The sequence below is a fragment of the Lontra canadensis genome, unplaced genomic scaffold (assembly GCF_010015895.1).
Source record: "Lontra canadensis isolate GAN:19392208 unplaced genomic scaffold, GSC_riverotter_1.0 scaffold70, whole genome shotgun sequence".
NCBI classification, from domain to species: domain Eukaryota; kingdom Metazoa; phylum Chordata; class Mammalia; order Carnivora; family Mustelidae; genus Lontra; species Lontra canadensis.
In genome coordinates, this window is record NW_022631064.1 from 3228644 (window position 1) to 3249626 (window position 20983).

At 39.3% G+C, this 20983-nt stretch overlaps 1 protein-coding gene across 1 annotated transcript in view; it reads right to left on the bottom strand.

The window, feature by feature from the left end:
* Positions 1–2969: 2969 nt before the first annotated feature.
* CNTLN (centlein) overlaps positions 2970–20983 on the bottom strand; it is a 307186-nt gene continuing 289172 nt past the window's right edge. The window contains exons 26-27 of the mRNA XM_032880530.1: positions 8333–8399; positions 2970–2998 (exon numbers count right to left, since the gene is read on the bottom strand). Coding sequence (XP_032736421.1) covers positions 2985–2998; positions 8333–8399 — 81 coding nt within the window. The 3' untranslated portion in view covers positions 2970–2984. The remainder of the gene's footprint in view (positions 2999–8332; positions 8400–20983) is intronic.

Consider the following 20983-nt stretch of genomic DNA (forward strand, 5'->3'; position numbering starts at 1 on the left):
CTAGAGCCTTGTGCTACATGCAGGAGCTTGTTGGGAAACTCGGGCAAGCGGTGGCAGCAATGATCAGTTTGTCCTCTGGGGCACCTTGATGGAGCTATCTTTGCAGGAGCAAGGGCAACCAGGAAGCCTGGCGCATTTTACAACTCAGCTGTTCCAACCCAGCCCGCACCCCCAGATAAGCTCAGAGCTCCGCTCAGTCATTGAACTCCCATGACTCAGACACAGTGCACAGGAACCTACCACCAAATAACACAACACCATTGTGTAGACACAGTTCACTGGCTTATCTGACTCCTCACTATCCTCCCCACCCCCCAAGCCCAGTTCTGGCCAACGTGATGTAAGTGGAAGTCAATGATGGGGTTCCTAGCTAAGCTTTCGGATTTGGGGTGCGAGTGATGCCTACACCCAACTTCCCCTTTTTTCCTTGCATCTCACAACCACGAGGAAAAGGTCAGGACAATCACACCATGAGGCCAGCAAGCAGGCGCCTTTCCACATAAAGTGACAAAATAAACACTTTCGGTTATAAACTACCGAGGACAAATTCCATTCCTTGATTTCTTGATTGACAGAAGGTGTAGAGTTTGCAATTAGACACGTTCAAATACTGACGAGTTGGAAAGTCTGTTACCTGATCTCCCTTACCCTCCTCCATTTCTTCATTGGTAAAATGGAAATAATAAACTAGCCTCTTAGAGTTTCTGGAAGGCTAAAATCTGATAATTATGAAGGCGCCCAGCACATTGCCTGGTATATAGTATTAGCTCTTTTCCCTTAAGAATTCTGAATTTGTGGGGGTGCTTGGATGGCTCAGTTGGTTAAATGTCTGCCTTCACTAGGTCAGGATCCCAGAATTTCAGGATGGAGGTAAGTTCAGCAGGGAGTCTACTTCTCCCTCTGACCTCCTTCCTTTCCCTTCTTGTTCTCTCTCACTCTCTCTCTCAAATAAATAACATCTTAAAAACAAAAGAATCCTGAATTTGTTATTAATGTAATTTAATAATTGCATTACTGATTCTTTTTCTCTTAGGTACACTAACCTGCCAAGAAACTTGTCAGAGATTTTGTAAAAAGACATTAATGTTTAAAATATATTTTAGTTTGTAAATTCTTCTAGATCTTAAAAAATTCATAAAATTACTTTCCTATGATGATATATAGTACAAGTATTTCTGATAGATGTACCTTTCACCCATAATGAATATTTACTAAAGCAAGATAATATTCAATAATATTGAAGCAGCCAGTAAGCACTTCTAGAATACCTTTTCTTGGTTTAGATCACATGCTAAATATCCCAAATGCTAAAAAGAAAACAAAAAGATGTGATTTTTCTCAGATGTTTGATTTCTAGTAGAGGCATATGAAAGGTTTTGGGGATATTTTTTCTTTTTAAGTTTCTCTAACCAGGGGGTAGAATTAAAACAATTAAAGGCAAAAATCCCATACAAATTTAAAAAAAAAAGTTAAATAATTCATTGTAAAACAGTATTTTTTACTCTGATAATTTATGATATATGCATTTAAATAATTTGTTACTAAAATTTAAAATGAGAGGTTTTTTTTTTTTTTTTCCATTCACAGCAGGGAACTGCATTTTTCATTCTGAGAGCATGATAGCGTAATGGTTAATAGTAGAGCTTCTGGTACCAGGCCACCTGTGTTCAAATCCCAGCTCTGATACTTAATAGTTAATATGTCCTGACTGTGTCATTTAACATTTCTATACCCTAGGTCCCTATCTATAAAATAATCATGATCCTTTACCCTATAGGAGCGTTATAAAGATTAAATACGTTTGAACAGTGCCAGATACCCCCCACGTGCTGAAAGCACTATAAACAGTTAACTAACCAATAGTTGTTTTCCATGAGAAAATTCCAGTTTATATACTTATTTCCAAGCAGGATCTTAGATAGTGAGGATTTCTTTTTCTTCTGCACTCTGCACAAAGATTCCAGGTAGCTTTCCAAAGGCTTGAGACCTTGGTATTCCCCTATTTCTGGCTGATTTTTAGTGATCTTCCTTGCCTCGTGTGCCTAGAGTTAGAAGATCTGAGCCAGGGGCAGATGGCCAGGGCATTGGAGAAACCTGGAAAAAGCCCCAGGTCTTCTCAGGGACAGCAAAACCGGAGGGGAGATGCCACTGTCTGTCCTCCAGCCAGCGCTGCAATGGGCTCAGCTGGACCATGCACCTTGTCCAGGCGCCTAGGAAGGCAGGCTCTGGGTTTGTGGTCCTTAAACCACAGGCAGCTCCAGATCACCTCAAAGTTCCTCCCCAGGGTACCTTTGCAGCCCCTGTCTCAAGGAGACCACAGCAAGAGCAAAGCTCCTCCCCTCCCTGTGCCACGCCCCCCAAGGACTCTTTAGTTCCGCCCCTCAAGGCTGGCCGGGAAGCCATCCTAACCGTGCTCAGGCACAGGCTGTCTCACTCCTCTGAAACGGGAATGTTCTTATTTAGGAACACTGAGATAAGTAGTTAAAGACAGTTTTTGGTGATTCTACCATGAAAATGAGACAAGCCAATTAAAAAAAAAAGTCTGTCCTAATTTGGAGTCTAAGAGGTAAAAAGGCAACGTAATTTGGAAAGTCCCATCAATTGTCAAAGTGAAAACTGAATTCTCAAACTGAATCAGATCCTCTGATTGACTTAAAGTCCAAATGAACAACGCTTTGGATCACATATATCTGTATATCTCTTGAACAACAGAAAGTATTGGAGAAGTTCCTTCTGAGAGTGGAGACTTAGAAAACCAACATTTAATTAGCTTTATTTAATTAGTACGGTTCAAGAAAACAAGTTGCACATGCTGTGTATTACTGCCCCCCAGTGTCCACTGCTGTTATTGGTACATACATTTTCTTGTGAAAGAACAGCACTCCTGGTGATTTCCTGACTTGTAGTATAATTTTGACGAAGAGGTTTGCTTTGCTCAATGTCCAATGAATTCTCACTGTCTTCCTGAGTTGATAATTTAGTATTCAGAATTGTGAGCCTACAAATCAAGGAAGAGAAAAAACAAAAAACAAAAACAGAACAAAACACGCCTGGGTAAGTCAAGGGGTTGCTGTAAATATTACACCTTGTGAAAGCACTCCAAAATTGACAATATTTCAGAAAGAAAAAGTATCCGTAATTCCTAGTTAAAACTTCTCAGGCAGCTTTCTGTAACAAAGGACTAATTGTCTTCCTCCTTTGGTTCCATGACTCTAGGCTAGTAGCATTTTCTGCCCTGAAGACAGAGACAGGTACTCTTCAGCCCATCAATTGGTCCCCATTTAGTACCTCTTTTGAGAAGTCTGGTGAGAGCAGAAAGTGAATTGCACTCATTACCAGCACCTACTTCAAATAAAAATAACAGATGATCTCAGTGAAATCTGGGTACTTCCTTAAATTCCCATGACTCTGACATCAAATCTTTGTTACCAGTTGCTGCCCAGATGTCCACATTAGGTTTAGAATTAGCTCCCTTTTCTGCACCTGTTCCTTCAGCTATGCAGAGTCAGCAAATACACTTAACAGGCCAACGTCCTTCTTTACTCCTTGAAAGCCCACAAGACAGGAGACTGAATATAAAATTAATCTGTGTGCATGAATGAGTGGACATTGGCATTTATCACAAGTATAAATAATTATATTTGTTCTAAATTAATTTTAATATTTCCAAGCCCTTATTCTGTTAGGCTGATGGGGATCTCAATGAGACCAATTACTGGGGCTTTCCCCCTCACCCTAGCCCCAGAATCATCAAAGGGTCTGAGGCATCTTATGCAGAACAGAACATTCAGAAAAGGCTTCCTCATATTTGATCCACATTTGCGGTCACAGACATAGGTGAGGAAACTGAGTTCTAGTCATGAGATAATTTGCTTCATATTTCACAAGTCATTAGAAGAGTCGGTGCTAAAACCTGAGTCTTCTAACCACTTGTGGGAGTCTTCTGATCACAGATTTTTTTAAAAACAGTACATTTTTTTTTCATCTTGTTGGAGTTGTTATAATTCATAGTGTTTTTTGCAACACTACTCACCTCACCCCCTTCCTCCTTCCCTCAAAATAATGATAAAACCTGTCATTTATTCAGCTGTGCTAGGTGCTTTCCATTCATGATCTAATTTGAATTTCCCATCAACCCTGTGAGTGATTAGCATTTTACAAAGGGGATTCAGAGAAGTTAAATAACACACACATGGTCACATAGACAGTGAACTTGAGTTTGGCTGGCTAACCTATGTACTTAACTACCATGCTATGTCACCTGAGGATAAGGGAGAAAACAGTATATTTTTTTAAAGACCAAATTGAATCAAAACGTTTTACTTCTTTGGGGAGAATTTTAGATACTATATTATGAAACCACTGGTTGGGATTCCTACATTAGTCTCCACTCTTTTGTGGCATACTAGGACAGTGAATAAATTCATTCCAAAAATTCAGTGTAAAATCACGGTAGACAGGATAGTAACTTAGACCTAATATTCTAATGCTTCTTGCAATTAAGATCTTACTGATAATAATTAAGCCTTCTCATAGGGACAGTGCAGAATGTGAATCCCTGACCCCATCCTATTACAATATTTGCCTAAATGTATCTCTTTTTCCATTTGTCTCCATTTTAAGAGGCTACTAAATTCTCACAACTGGATTTGGTATCTTGAGAAAAAACTAGAGTAAAATCTCAGGGCCTTGAGGAAATAATGAAAAAAATAAAGACAGAAGAAACAAAGCCAGAATTTTTTAAAGAGTCAATATGAGGTGAGAAAAAGATCATTTGTAACTTTAACTTCAAAGAGAACTTTTCAAAAGCCCAGAATTTAGAAATGGAAATATCTTTTATTCAAGCCTGCCCTCTTGAGGTCAACTTGAGAAACAGTCTTTGGGGAGAATCTATACCATATAAAATGAAAATGACAGTTTGGAATGATTAAAAAAAAATTAATAAGTAAAAAATCATGGATTATTCTCAGAAAACATAAATTCAAAGCTTGCCTCTGTCAACATGTTAGGAGTCATCATTGACTGAATCATGCTTTGGCCAATGTCCTCCAGCCAAAGACCACCAGAAATCTAAATGTTGCTGAACAAATTGGATGATTACGGGTTGCTGTGAGGGAGAACATACATGATGGGAGAAATGCCGGGGAGGTTCAGCTGAATCTCAGCAGAGTTCCAAATTTGTTAATGCCCTTGAACCAAGGACTATCTATAATGGAATGTGTTGGATTATTACTCATTGCAGCAACACATAACATGGGGAACCATGGGACAACTTAGGAATAAATGTCAGAAAGAACTTACAGGGTTTGGGGAAAGTTTAAGGAAGTGGCTTTAGATTCAGTGCTGTCAGGAAACGGGGGTAATTCTATGGCTGAGTATCTGAATAAGCCTTATCTAGAAAGAGGGAAGGTTAGAGTTAGGCTTAATCTATAATTGTTAAGAAAGAAACAATCATTCATATTAGCCAGGACAGGGAGATAGTTTGGTCATTTTATGGTTTAGACAGAGTTCATTTTTTTCTGTGTTTTCAAACACAACTGGAGAGTGGTTTTGTTGTTTTTGCCTTGATCCATGATGATTGTAGAGCGGTCTGATTTTGACATTCTGAGAGCCTGTTCATGTTTAATAGAAAAATGCCAAGTCCAGCTCATAGGCACAATAAGGCCTAGAAGACAGTATTGAGCTAGCTCCCAGATATCAGGGCTGTTTTTCTCTCTCTTTGAAATGTCTACGACCCAAACCTTGAAAAGAGCCTGAAGTACACAGCCAAGGATGTTTTGATAGAGAACTGATTCAGAATCAATTAAAAAAAAACAGGGTTTTAAAATTTATAACTAATAGCTATGCTCTTAAGAGCCTTCATAGAAGCTGCAAATGAAGTTTAATCAGATTAAATGTGATCAGTTATGGAATATTGTGATGGTTAATTTTATGTCAACTTAATTGAGCCACAGGGTACCCACATGTTTGGCCAAATATTATTGCAGGTGTTTCTGTGAGAGGCTACCTGAGTGAGATCAACATTTGGACATTTGGACCAGTAGGTTGAGGAAAGCAGATTGTCCTCCTTGATGTGGGTGAGCCTTGTGCCAGTAATGGAGGATATGAACAGAACACACACACACATACTCTTTCTCTATTAGTTCTGATTCTCTGGAGAGTGCTGACTAATACAAAATATCAAGGTACGATCAACTGGTATCAGTCATATACAGAAAGTCCATTTACAAACAATAACTTCTTTAACCTTTTTCATTTGGGAAACATTTCATACACTTGACATAAGAAAGAGTAAAGAGATCTTTTCAAGAGGAAAACTGTTCTTCATGATCTTTGACCAAGAAGTTTCTGTTTACCTGCAAGGGCATCAACCCTGTAATGGAGGGACACAGTCAGTTGCTGAGTGCTCCTTAATGCAAGCTTTAGTCGAGGGCTCTGCCATAGGCCCAAGCTTCCTTATGGGATCCCTCTTAAGAAATAAAAACACACCAGCTATTCAATTCCTAAGATATAAGTGTAAAAGCTCTGGAAGTCTCAAGGATACTAAGCAAATGTCCCAAGAAGGAAGGAAGGAAGGAAGGAAGGAAGGAAGGAAGGAAGGAAGGAAGGACAGTATGAAGACTTTGGAAGATGGGACCAGGATTTTCTGGGACTTGGAGAAACGGTCAGGAACCAAAAGAGGATTTTGTCAAGGGTGTCAAGTGAAAGGAAAATCTAGGGAGACAAGAGCCAGTCAGATATGTATCTGGGCATCAAGTCTCAGAATAAGATTAATTTTTTTAAAGATTTTATTTATTTATTTGACAGAGAGAGAGATCACAGGTAGACAGAGAGGCAGGCAGAAAGAGAGGGGAAGCAGGCTCCCTAGAGAGCTCAATGTGGGACTCGATCCCAGGACCCTGAGATCATGATCTGAGCTGAAGGCAGAGGTTTGACCCACTGAGCCACCCAGGTGCCCCAAGATTAACTTTTTAAAATGTCTTCATATTTGTGTATTCTCGTGTGTATCGTACAAAAGGCTATGACCTCACGACCCCTGTGCCTCAGGAGAAAGGCAGACCACTTTCAGTGTGTGCCCCCCAAGTCTGCCCTTCCCAGTCAGCCTGAACCTTCAGGGTTTACCAGTGTTGCATCCTAGCTTCAAAAACCAAATGCAAGAAAACCCCAGGATCTCTTCCCCCATAGGAGTTCAGCCCCCACCCCTCCAAGTAATTCCAAGGCTGCAGGACATATGATGGGATTTCATATCTGGCTTGAAGAATCAAGGCCAGGATGGCATGCCAGTAAAAGTGTTCAAGTCCAGAGCTTGGATATCCAGTGCCCTCACATACTGAATGTGGGATCAGGGGCAAGTTAGTACAAGAGCCTCATTTTCCTTATAGGGCCGTTTTAGGCATGAAACCAGTAAGTACAACATCCAGTCCATAGCTCAACAAATGGCAGCCATCCCTACTGCTGTTACCTAAATTGCACGTATGAAGGCCAACTTTCATTTAAATGGCATCTACCTCATAGGTGGAACATAAGGAACAGCACGGAGGACCATAGGGGAAGGGAGGGAAAGATAAAGAGGGAGAAATCAGAGGGGGGGGACAAACCATGAAAAACTCTGGACTCTGGGAAACAAACTGAGGGTTTCAGAGGGGAGGTGGGTGGGGGGATGGGATAACACGGGTGATGCGTATTGAGGAGGGCACACATTGTGATGATCATTGGATATTATACGTAATCATGAGTCATTGAACACTAAATCAAAAACTAATGCTGTACTATACAGAGGCTAACTGAACATAATAAAAATAAATAAATGCTTAAAAAATGGCATCTACCATGTGGCAGGCACCGTACAACTCATTTTCACATGTTATGTCCTTGAATCCTTACAAAGTCCCTGGGAGACAGTTCTTGTTCTTCTATGTCATAGGAGACTGGGACTGAAACCCTCTTACAGCAAAGTAGAGTAGAAACTGTGCTGAGGGGTGGGGGCTGTCGGCCTCTCACTGTAAGCTAAATCCTCTTTGAGCGGACAGGTCACAATTCAACATCATGATAACGATGAAGGTCCTATGGACAGAGTTCTAGTCTGCTTTCTCTATACTGACAGGCATTTTAAAGAGGAAAATAAAATCTTGGGAAAGCTATAGGTACAGTGAATCTAAATTTGCATTTTTTAACACTTGGAAGGAACTATCAGTATCATTTTTTCAGAACTTGTGTAAGCAGGCCCCAATCTGAAATACATTTTGTCCCGGAAGTTCTGGCTCTACTGTCAAAGATAACTGTGGTTACAGTACTGCTTGAAAAGAACCGGCTTTCTTCTGCTTTCTCTCACCTGCAAAGTTGTGAGTTGCCACCTGGTGATAGTAGAGTTCCACATCATCTGAGAGGAAAGGGGGCTCCTAAACGGGAAATGAGCCACATAGAGATGCTGTTTAGGTTTCGTTCGAGGAGGAGATTTCTCTATAAGAAAATGGCTAAAATCTAGGTTGTTAACTTAAACAAGTATCATCCACCCAGACGTACTCAAGAGTGAACTGGGGCATGAGGGAAGGAATTATGCCAGTGAACAAGCCTTCCGCTTGTCCTCATTCCTAGAAAGAGCTAAACCGAATTTCTGTTCTGCTCAATTACAGAAGCCAGTCACAGGCTGTTCTCCTGGTTCACTTACAGCTTAGATCGTTCTAGCAGCATCTTGGCTGTCTCCTCTCCACCAGCTTCCCTACTGTTCTTCATGTCCCATTTGTCCTCCCTCTCCCCACTGCTCTAAACCACAAGGAGCCTCTTTTCTGTCTTCTGGGACCCTCAAACCAGAATACTGGCAGAATCTTTAATCAAAGCTTGCAATTTTTCTTTCTGCTTGTTTTAAACTTCATTTTGACAACTGTCTTGTGCCTCTCTCTATATATTATTTGTAGATAAATAGTTTGAAGGCTCATGTATTCATTTTCTAAACTTGGATGGCAAGCCAAGTTTTCAGTTCTAGGGCAAATAACAGTCCACGGACTTTCTCATGCTTCAGAGCCAAATTATGTTTTAGAACCAGAAGAAGAGGGCAGCTTTAATTAACTTATTACACAATAGATGGCTCAAAACAGACAACTGCCATTGTCTGGCCTCGATCACCAAGGCCTTAAGGCCAGGGGGCCTCCCTGACCATGAAAATTAGGGCTTTTCTTTGTTGCAAACACACTTCTAAAATCAAATGGAAATAATTTCGGGAGAAATCATAGACATATCAGCTGCTCTTTTGTTCTTCAAAAAGAAAAATGTACTAAACTCAGCTCTTGATTTTATGCTACCACTAGCCAGCACCCCAATTATCCTGGGATCCTGGGATCGAATCCCACATAGGGCTTCTTGCTTAGTGGGAAGTCTGCTTCTTCCTCTCATTCTCCCTGCGTGCTCCCCTCCCTTTCTCTCAAATAAGTAATAAAATCTTTTTAACAAAAATAAGCAAGGCTTATTTTCAATAAAGAGTTCTTTTTTTTCATTGTGTACTTGACTGTGCTGGGTGCTCTGGACATCTCAACAGGACCATGTCTCTTTTCCACTGTTGGCCACCGTGTTACCCAGAACGCCCTGTTCAGTTCAGGGTTAGATTTCTGCCCCGGGAGGAACTCGCATGGGATTTAGAAAGCTAAGCCGTCCTTCTCAGGACATGGTGGCTAGGGGTGATGGCTTCTTGGGCTTTGTGCTGACAATAGCTCCCGCCCTGCCCCAGATCCTCAGGCTGAAGTCCTTAGCGGACTATTTCTCTGGTCTTTCCCTGCAGTATCCAGAGCCTCCCTCCCTCAGCTGCCCCACATGTACAGAAGCCCTATTTCTTACAGTAAATCCCTTTACTCCTACAATACTGGTAGTGGCTGTTTTCTGGATTGAACCCATTTTCATTACTATAAGTTGTGTCAGTGGTCAGAGCAAAAGAAGAAGAAGAAGAAGAAGAAGAAGAAGAAGAAGAAGAAGAAGAAGAAGAAGAAGAAGAAGAAGGAGAAGGAGAAGAAGAAGGAGAAGAAGAGGAGGAGGAAGAAGAAGAAGAAGAAGGAGAAGGAGGAGGAGGAGAAGAAATTCACAATGTGCTGCAAAAAGTTTGTGCAGTGAAAGGAAACAAACAATACTCATTAATGGAGCAGATGGAAAAGACTTATCTACTTTTACAAATGGCTGAATTCATACAAGAAACAGAAGCATTTGAATGTAAGTAAAGATCCTGTATTAGGTAGATTTATTGATAAAAATCCTAAATTTTTATTTTAGAAAACATGGCTCTTTAATTCTTCCCTATCCTCTCAGAGAGGGCTGACTGCTCTGCCAGATTCCCTGGGATTCTTTAGCATATTTCCCAGCATGCCTCTTGCCTCATCCCCTCTACACTGTAGCCTTATGTCCTGTTTTTTAATATCTGAAATAGGAACTCTACTGACACTTAATGTATTCCACTGACATTGGCTAGCTGACTTCTTGTAATTGTCTGACCTTCTCATCTTCTCTGCATGTTAAAATTACTTAAGGAATGGATGTGCTAAAAGTTCAGTGTCCTAAGATTGTTGGAGGAAAAGGTCACATGAATCCAATAAACACATAATTTTATTTTTCACTGGTGATGAAATCCATTATCCATTACCATATGCCCGGCAAGAAAAAAGTGGAGAAAAGCATTGAGCCTTCAGAGAATGCTGGCAGGTCTCCCTTCCTCCCAAACACATACCTCCATGTGGGTCTATGTTTAAATTAAATTTCTAACTTAAGAGTTCTAGAGTAGTGAACTTTTGTTTTTATGTACATTTTAAAATTTAATATGTAATAAGACAAATAAGAAGGCAAATATTAAGCAATAAACTTGGAAAAGTTGTATTATAATTATGTTTTAAAGCTTTATGGGAGTTTTTCCTTGTGAGGACTAGGTTAAACTTAAATTACGATGAGAAGAGTTAATTTTATGCCTCTGACTTTTTTCCCCAACCAATACTGTATAAGTCAGGATGGGGTAGGTTTTGCCATAGTAACAAACACCCTGCCCCCACTCCCACTAAATCTCAGTGGCTGTTCATAGCAGAAGTTTCTTTCTCACTAATAAATGTGGCACACTGTGAGCTTTGAGAGAAGCCCTGCCTGTTGTTCTCACTCAGGCATCCTGGTTACTGGAGACCAAGCACCATGTTTTTCCAGAATTAGAGGAGCAGAAGGAAGAGAGCTGGAGACTCGTGCACTCTTAGAGCTTCTAGCTGGAAGTGACACATGGCACTTCCTTTCACACTCTAGTGTTTAAATCAAATCATGTTTTCTCACTTAGTTTCAGAGTGGATGGAGAACTATAATCTTATCAGAGACCAGAGGAACAGCTGGAACATGTATACATAAGTCTTCCTCAAGTTCTTTTTTAGATCATTGGGGGAAATATTCTCCCTAAGGGATGAAAACTGGTTCTCTGGGGAAATCTGCAGTTATAATTAGGGACTTCAACACCCCTTTCTCAGCTACCAGTAATATTACTGGGGAAAAAAATCAGCAAGGATATAGGAGCTCTACACGGCACAATCAACCAATAGGTTCCAGTTGACATTTATAGAGCATTCTGCCAAACAACAACGTAATACACATTTTTGTCTCAACTGCACATGGAACATTAGTGAAAACAGTCCCTATCTTTAGCCATAAAACAAATCTCAATAAATTTAAAAGAATGGAAATAATACAGACTGTGTTCTGTGGTAATAATGGAATGAAGCTAGCAATCCATAACAGAAAGACAATGGAAAAATGTCTAAACCCATGAAAATTATACCACACACTTCTAAATAATACTTAGGTCAAATGGAAAGTCCCAAAAGAAATTTAAAAATATGTAGAACTGAATAAAAAGAAAATACAACATATAATGTCAATAAAACAGTACTAGGAGGAAGATTAATAGCACTAAATGTCTATCTCAAGAGACTAAAAAAGGAACAAAATAAACTCAAAACAAAAAGAAGGAAGGGAGAAATAGAGAGCAGAAGTCAATGAAATTGAATATAAGAGAATAAGAGAACAAAACAAAAACTGACTCTAAAAATTTCAACAAAACTGATGTACCTCCAGGGGCGCCTGGATGGCTCAGTGGGATAAAGCCTCTGCCTTCAGCTCAGATAATGATCTCAGGGTCCTGGGATGGAGCCCTGCATCTGGCTCTCTGCTCAGCAGGGAGCCTGCTTCCTCCTCTCTCTGCCTGCCTCTCTGCCTACTTGTGATCTCTGTCAAATAAAATTAAATTAAAAAAAAAAAAACCTGATATACCTCCAGTAAGATGGCAAAAATCAAAGGAAGACAAACCACCAATATAAAAAACGAAGTGGGGGGGGGACACCTGTGTGGCTCAGTTGGTTAAACGACTGCCTTCGGCTCAGGTCATGATCCTGGAATCCTGGGATTGAGTCCCACATCGGGCTCCCAGCTCCTCGGGAAGTCTGTTTTTCCCTCTGACCTTCTCCCCTCTCATGCTCTCTCTCACTATCTCTCTCTCTCTCAAATAAATAAATAAAATTTTTAATAAAAAAAAATGAAGTAGGGAATAGCACTACAGATCCTACAGCCATTAAAAAGGTAATAAAGGAATAATCTAAGTAATTTTATATTCACAAATCAACAACTTAGAAGAAATAAATTAACTCCTCAAGACCCATAAACTCTCAAAATTCAATGAAGATGATATATATAATCTGAATAGTCATTGAAGAAATTGACTTCATAATTTCAAAGCTCCCAGAAAATAAATCCCCAGACCCAGATGGTTTCACTGGAGAACCCTATCAAATATTTAAAGAATTAGCATCAATTTTACAAAATTTCTTCCTGAAAAGAAAAGGGGGGACACTTCTGAATTCTATGAGGACACTATTACTCCAACCCAAAAGCAGACAAAAATGGTACAAAATGAGAAAATTACAATAACCAGTATCTCTAATGAACATAGACACAATAATCTTCAATAAAATATTAGCAAGGTAAATCCAATAATGTGTAAAAAGAATTATATATTATGACCATAGTGGGATTTATTTCAGGTATGTAAGACTGTTTAAGTATTTGAAAATTAATCAGTATAAGTCATCATATCAGCAAATTAAAAAGAAAAATTATATGATCATGTCAGATGATGCCACTTCCCCTCTGTAGCATTTAACAGATCCAACACTTACTCATATAAAAATTTTCACCAAGATAAGAAAGAGGGAAAATGCCCCAACTTGATAAAGAAAGCCTACCCAAAACCTACAACTATCATCATATTTAATGGTGAAAGATGTAATGCTTTCCCCCTAAGATGAGGAAAAAAGCGGGAATGTCCATTCACTCAAACAACTCTTGTTCAATATAATATTGGAAATTCTAGCCAGTGAAATAAGGTAAGAAAAGGAAATAAAAGACATACCTGTTAGAAAAGAAGAAATAAAACCATCTCTATTTACAAATGACATGATTGTCCATGGAGACTATTTGAAGGCATCTACCAAAACAAAAACAAAAAGGAAAAGGAAAAAAAACAAACAAACAAACCAAAAACAAAGAGAAACACTCCAAGAACTAGTAAGTTAATTCAGCAAGGTTACAGGACACAAGATCAACATACCAAAACCAATCATGTTCCCATGAACTAATTATAAACACATGGAAACCAAAATTTAAAATACAATACCATTTTAGTTCCTTCAAAGAAAACGAAACACCTAGGTATACATTTAACAAAACATGTGTAGGATTTGATTATTATGAAATTCTGACAAAAGAAGAAATCAAAGAAGATCTAAATAAATGAAGAGACATAACTTGTAATGGATTACAAAATTTAACACACTGAAGATATCATCCCTTTCCAAATTGTTCTAGAGCCTGCATGTAATTCCTATGAAAATCTCAACAAAGTTATTCTGAAATTATACAGAAACTCCCACAAACATAAAAATAGCCAAAGTAATCTTGATTAAGAAGAATAAAATGGAAGAAACCATTCTACATGATATTAAACTTAATATGTAGCTAGAGTTATCAACATGGTATAGATTGGCAGAGGGATGGAACAGAATAGAGAATTCAGAAGTAGACCCATGCAAGTATGCTCAACAAATTTTTTTAAAAGGTTTTATTTTTTTCAGAGAGAGAGAGAGTGCGCACAAGATGGGGAGACAGGCGGGGGAGAGGGAGATGCAGACTCCTGGCTGAGCAGGGAGATTAAAGTGGGGCTCAATCCCAGGACCCTGAGATCAGGGCCTGAGCTGAAGGCAGATGCTTAACTGACTGAGTCACCTAGGTACTGCTATGCTCAACTAGTTTTTGACAAAAATGCAGAAACAACTAAAAAATGATAGCCTTTTTAGCAAATGGTATGGAGCAATTGAACATCCCCAGGCAAAAAATAAAGAGAAACTTGACTCAAACTTCATACTGTACACAAAAATTAACTGCAAAATGTACACCCAGGTGGCTCAGTCTGTTAGGAATCCAACTCTTGATGTCACCTTAAGTCATGACCTCAGGGTGGTGAAATCAAGCCCTATGTAGAGGATCCACTCTGGGTGTGGAGCCTGCTTGGGATTCTCTCCCTCCCTCCCTTTTGCTCCTCTCTCCCCTCTCTCTCTCTCTCTAAAATATATTAAGAATAATTTTTTTAAAATTACCTGCAAAAGAGTCACAGACTAAAAGATACAACATAAAACTATTTTTAAAAAAATAGGAAAAAACATTGGGGGGACCTAGAGCTATTTAAAGAGTTGTTAGAATTGCCATCCAAAGCATGAAGCATAAGAAAAATTGATAAATTGGACTTCTTCAAATTTAAAAGATTTTGCTCTCAGAAATCACTTACATATTGCTGATGAGAGTGTGAAATGATACAGCCTGTCTGGAAAACAGTTTGTTAATTTCTTTTCTAAGATTGATTTATTTGAGCAAGAGAGAGTGAGCAAGGGAATGCATGCATGAGTGGGAGGGGCAGAGGGAGAGGGAGAGAGAGACAAGCAGACTCCCGACTGAGTGCGGAGCCCAAGGTGGGGCTCCATCTCAGAAGCCTGAGATCATGATCTGAGCCACAATCAAGAATCTGGCATTTAACTGATGGAGCCACACAGGCACCCCAGTTTGTCAATCTCTTAAAAACTTATATACCTAATTCCCATATCAACCAGAGATTAGACTCTTGGTCATTTATTCTAGAGGAATGGAAATTTATGTTTACACAAGAACCTGTACATGAATGTTCCTAGTACCTTTATTTGTAATAGTCCCAAACTGGAATTGGTCCAGCTGTCTTCTTTTTTTTTTTTAATTTTATTTTTTTCAGTGTTCTAAAATTTATTGTTTATGCACCATATGCAGTGCTCCATGCAATAATTGCCCTCCTTAATACCCACCACCAGGGTCACCCAACCCCCACCCTCTCTCCCCTCCAAAACCCTCAGTTTGTTTTTCAGAGTCCACAGTCTCTTACGGTTACTCTCCCTCTCTGACTTCCTCCAACCTCAACTCACTTCTCCTCTCCATCTCCTAATGTCCTCTATCTTACTCCTTCTGCTCCACAAGTAAGTGAAACCATATGATAATTGACTCTCTCTGCTTGACTTATTTCACTCAGCATAATCTCTTCCAGTCCCATCCATGTTGATACAAAAGTTGGGTATTCATCCTTTCTGATGGAGGCCTAATACTCCATTGTACATATGGACCATATCTCCTTTATCCATTAGTCTGTTGAAGGGCATCTTGGCTCTTTCCACAGTTTGGTGACTGTGGCCATTGCTGCTGTGAACACTGGGGTACAGGTTGCCCTTTTTTTCACTACATCTGTATCTTTGGAGTAAATACCCAGTAGTGCAATTCCAGGGTCATACGGTAGCCCTATTTTTAATTTCTTAAGGAATCTCTACACTGTTTTCCAAAGTGACTGCACCAACTTGCATTCTCACCAACAGTGTAAGAGGGTTCCCCTTTCTCCACATCCTCCCCAACACTTATTTATTGTCTTGATGATTTTGGCCATTCTAACTGATGTAAGGTCATATCTCAATGTGGTTTTGATTTGATTTCCCTGATGGCTGATGATGAACATTTTTTCATGTGTCTGTTAGCCATTTTTATGTCTTCTTTGGAGAAGTATCTGTTCATGTTTTCTGCCCATTTTTTGACATGATTATCTGTTTTGTGTGTGTTGAGTTTGAGGAGTTCTTTATAGATCTTGGATATCAACCCTTTGTCTATAGTGTCACTTGTGAATATCTTCTCCCATTCTGTGGGTTGCCTCCTTGTTTTGTTGACTGTTTTCTTCGCTGTGCAGAAATTTTGGATCTTGATGAAGTCCCAAAAGTTCATTTTCACTTTTGTTTCCTTTGCCTTTTGTAACATGTCTTGAAAGAAGTTGCTGTGGCCAATGTCGAGGAGGTTACTGCCTGTATTCTCCTCTAGGATTTTGATAGATTCCTGCCCACGTTGAGGTCTTTTACCCATTTCAAGTTTATGTTTGTGTATGGGGTAAGAGAATGGTCAAGTTTAACTCTTCTATATATAGCTGTCCAATTTTCCCAGCACCATTTACTGAAGAGACTGTCTTTTTTCCACTGTATACTTTTTCCTGCTTTGTTGAAGATTATTTGACCACAGAGTTGAGGGTCCATATCTGGGCTCTCTACTCTGTTCCACTGGTGTCTGTGTGTCTGTTCTATGTGTCTGTTTTTGTGCCAATACCATGCTGTCTTGGTGATCACAGCTTTGCAGTAAAGCTTAAAATCAGGCAACGTGATACCCCCAGTTTTTTCAACATTTCCTTAGCGATTCAGGGTCTCTTCCGGTTCCATACAAATTTTAGGATTGTTTGTTCCAGCTTTTTGAAAAATTTTCATCGGGATGACACTGAAAGTACAGATTCCTCTAGGCAATATAGACATTTTAACAATGTTTATTCTTCTGATCCATTAACATGGAATGCTCTTCCATCTTCTTGTGTCTTCCTCAATTTCTCTCATGAGTGTTCTGTAGTTCTTTGAGTACAGATCATTTACCTCTTTGGTTAGGTTTATTCCCAGGTATCTTATGGCTCTTGGTGCTATAGTAATTGGAATCAATTCTCCAATTTCCCTTTCTAATTTTCATTGTTAGTGTATTAGAAAGCAACTGATTTCTGTACATTGATTTTGTATCCTGCCACATTACTGAATTTCTGTATGAGTTCTAGTAGTTTGGAGTGGAGTCTTTTGGGTTTTTCCATATAAAGTATCACATCATCTGCAAAGAGGGAGTTTGACTTCTTCATTGCCAATTTGAATACCTTTTATTTCTTTCTGTTGTCTGATTGCTGTTGCTAGCACTTCTAGTACTATGTTGAACAAGAGTGGTGAGAATGGGCATCCTTGTCATGTTCCTGATCTCAAAGGGAAGGTTGTCAGCTTTTCCCCATTGAGGATGATATTCACTGTGGGTTTTCATAGATAAATTTTATGAAGTTGAGGAACGTTCACTCTATCCCTATACTCTGAAGTGTTTTAATGAGGAACGGATGCTCTATCTTGTCAAATGCTTTTTCTGCATCAACTGAGAGGACCATGCAGTTCTTCTCTCTTCTCTTACTGATTTGTTCTATCACATTGATTGATTTGCAAATATTGAACCACCCTTGCATCCCAGGGATAAATCCCACCTCGTCATAATGGATAATCTTTTTAATGTATTGTCGGATCCTATTAGCTGGGATCTTGTCAAGGATCTTGGCGTCCATATTCATCAGGGATATTGGTCTGAAATTCTCTTTTTTAGCGGGGTATTTGCCTGGATTGGAGATCAGGGTAATACTGGCTTCATAAAAAGAGTCTGGAAGTTTTCCTTCTGCTTCTATCTTTTGTAGGTCCAGCTGTCTTTAAGAGCTGAATAGTTTTAACATACTTCTGTACTTTCAGGCTGTGGAATATTACTCAGCAATAAAGAGCAACAAATTATTGAAACATAGACATTGAATAAATATACAGGGCATTATTCTGAGTGAAGAAAGTCATAAATTCCAATTCCAAAAGTAGATACTGTAACAATTCCCTTGATATAGCACTTTGAAATGACAGCATTTTAGAAACAGAAGGCAGTTAACAGCTACCATGGGGGACCAGGGAAGTAGTATGTTTACAAAAAGGCAACACCAGTGGTGCCTGGCTGGCTTGGCCAGTAAAGCATGTGATTTTTGATCTTGGGGGTCATGAGTTCAAGCTCCATACTGGGGGTAGAGTTTACTTAATTTTTTAAAAAGAGGCACCTGGGTGGCTCGGGTCATTAAGCATATGCATTGGGCTCAAGTCATGATCCCACAGTCCTGGGATCGAGCAGGGAGTCTGCTTCACTTTCTCTCTCTCCCTCTGCCCCTTCTCCTGCTTGTGCTCTCTCTTAAATAGATAAATCAATCAATCAATCAATCAATCAATCAAATCTGTATTTTTTTTTAAAAGGCAACATGAGAGATAATTGCCTGGGAACTACTCACTGTCTTGAATGTGGTGGTGGATACATGAACTTATGCATGTGATGAAATTGTATGGAACTGAACACACATATACACATAAATGAACTGGCTGGGGAGATCTGAATTAGATCAGTGGATTGTATCAATATCAATTTCCCTGTTTTGATGTTACATATTATGCTTTTACAAATGTTGCTACTTAGGGGAAACTGGGTAAAATTTACATAGAGTTATTCTCTGTTTTGTTTCTTACAATTGCATTAGAATCTATAATTATCTCAATAAACATTTCAATTAAAATTTTATTTGGAAGAGAAACTGCACAATAATAGGCTTCCAAAAATACAATGCACACAAACAAATGAACACTAAAGGAGATAATATCATACCAGATATCAAGAAGTAATATAAAACCACAATAATTAAACAGAGAGCTATTAGTACAGGAAGCCAATTGCACATTATAGAGAATCCATAAACAGAACTATGCATACTTGAGAAATTAGTATATTAGGAAGGGAATTCTTCATATTATTGGGGAAAAGGAAATGGTAAAGGATGGAAAAACTTACTCTTAATTTGGAAAAACAGTAGGTCCCTACAACACATTACACATAAATAAATTCAAGATAGAGACAGATTAAAATCAACATGTAAAGAACAAAGCTCTTTAACAGGAGGATATAACAGGATTTAACAAGATATATAGGATAATTTTTAAAATATATAATTTTTTAAGGTAGGGAAGAGATTTTCAAGAAAGGTAAAAACAACAGAAAATGGGAAGACTAGTTTTAAGGAATTATTTGCATACAACGGCTACATCAAAACATTTAATTTCACTCAACTAAATGGGATAGGACCACAGTTTGGAAACTCCATGAACAGTTAATTTGCTCTTTTGTGATACCTACAAAACAGTCAAATTGCCCAGATAAGCTGATGAATTTGCCTTCAAGGACGTGTGAAATGAGATCCTACCCTAACATATGACTTGCTGGGTCTGACGATACCCAACTTAGAGACAGCTCTGTTCAGTTACATAGCCCCTTGATGAACCATGTCCATAGTATGCCTGAAGCTGCTTTTTACAGACAGCGTAGTCTTTCTCCAGAAACCTGGAGGTCTGTGCTGTAATTCTCCTATGGGGGCTTGTCAGGAAATCCTCTCAGCACTCTTATTTACCACAGATACCTCTAGCACTGTGAGATATGCTAGGTCACTGGTCCAAAGGGAGTATTGCTTACACCAGTCTGAATCTGTCACACTCCTCCCTTGCTCCAAGACCTTCTAAGTCACCCCATAAACAGATTAGAAAAATATTCCCAAGTGAGACATAGGCTATCTCCAAAATCTGAAACAGCCTACCTAGAGCGGTGCTTTTGTGTACATGGGACAAATTGCAAGAACTTCTTCTGCATCTTTGAGGGTATGTTCTGGAAATCCTCAAACCATTAGATTATCTAAAATTTTTACTGGTGCAATAGCCTCTCAAGTCTTTGTGGGATTGATTTCCATCCTCTGAAGTGTGTGTGTCTGGCATTCAGAGTACTTGCCCCTTCCTGCTTATCTGGTCCAATGAATCTGATCTCATTAATGTGGCGGATCAGGTGATATTTGGCAGAGTGTCCAGTCAGGATTCCTGTAGACTATTATTTCAGCAATATATTAAGACCAAAATAAAAATATGACAAAGAATGGGAGATAAAATACAACTCTGGGCAAAATCATGAATGCCTTTTTCTGTCTGTTCCAAATAAAGGTGTATTTGCCTACTGCTTTGATCTTCTTTCCCAATAGGATTGAGAAGAATTAGCTTGTCATATCAAGAACTGGCTAGGGCTCTGCTGACCAGTCTGGTAAAGACATCAGTTCAGTATAGAAACTGTAACTGGAGCTTCCAACTTAGATAAGTTGTATAGTCCACCACTAACTTTTAGGATTTTTGCAAGGTCCAGATGGTGAGCTGAGTGGAATCATGGATGTTGGGCATCTTGGCAGCCTCCAAGTCTTTAAGATTGGCCTGGTTTCTTCTATTATATCCAAGATGCAATACTGTTTCTGCTTTGCTATCTTGGCTCAGGCAAGAGGCAGTTTCAGAGGCCCTCACTTGGTCATTCCTATCATTATGATGCTTTCATAACGTGGCAGGAAACTAGTCTCATGATTCTGTCAGCTGAAAATTATATCCATTTTGATAATATCCTCAATGGAATGAGGAAAATGACCACAGAGTAGATGCCTGGGCCCACGGAACCCACTGTGGCACAGACTTGGACCAGAACTCCACTTAGTACCTGACGTGTGTGTGATTGATCCACTTTAATCAGGGGTCATGTTAGTGGGGTCCCTGGGACCAGTGTCAGATCCTACATCCAAAAAAAGAGTATTCCCTTTTTCACAGTAGACAATTACTCTGTAACTGTAGGTCCCTTTGTGGGTAAGGAACTGGGAAAATCCCTGCAGTACACATCAGGTGTTGGCTTGTTCTTCTGCAACGAAGTCTTCAGCCAGTGG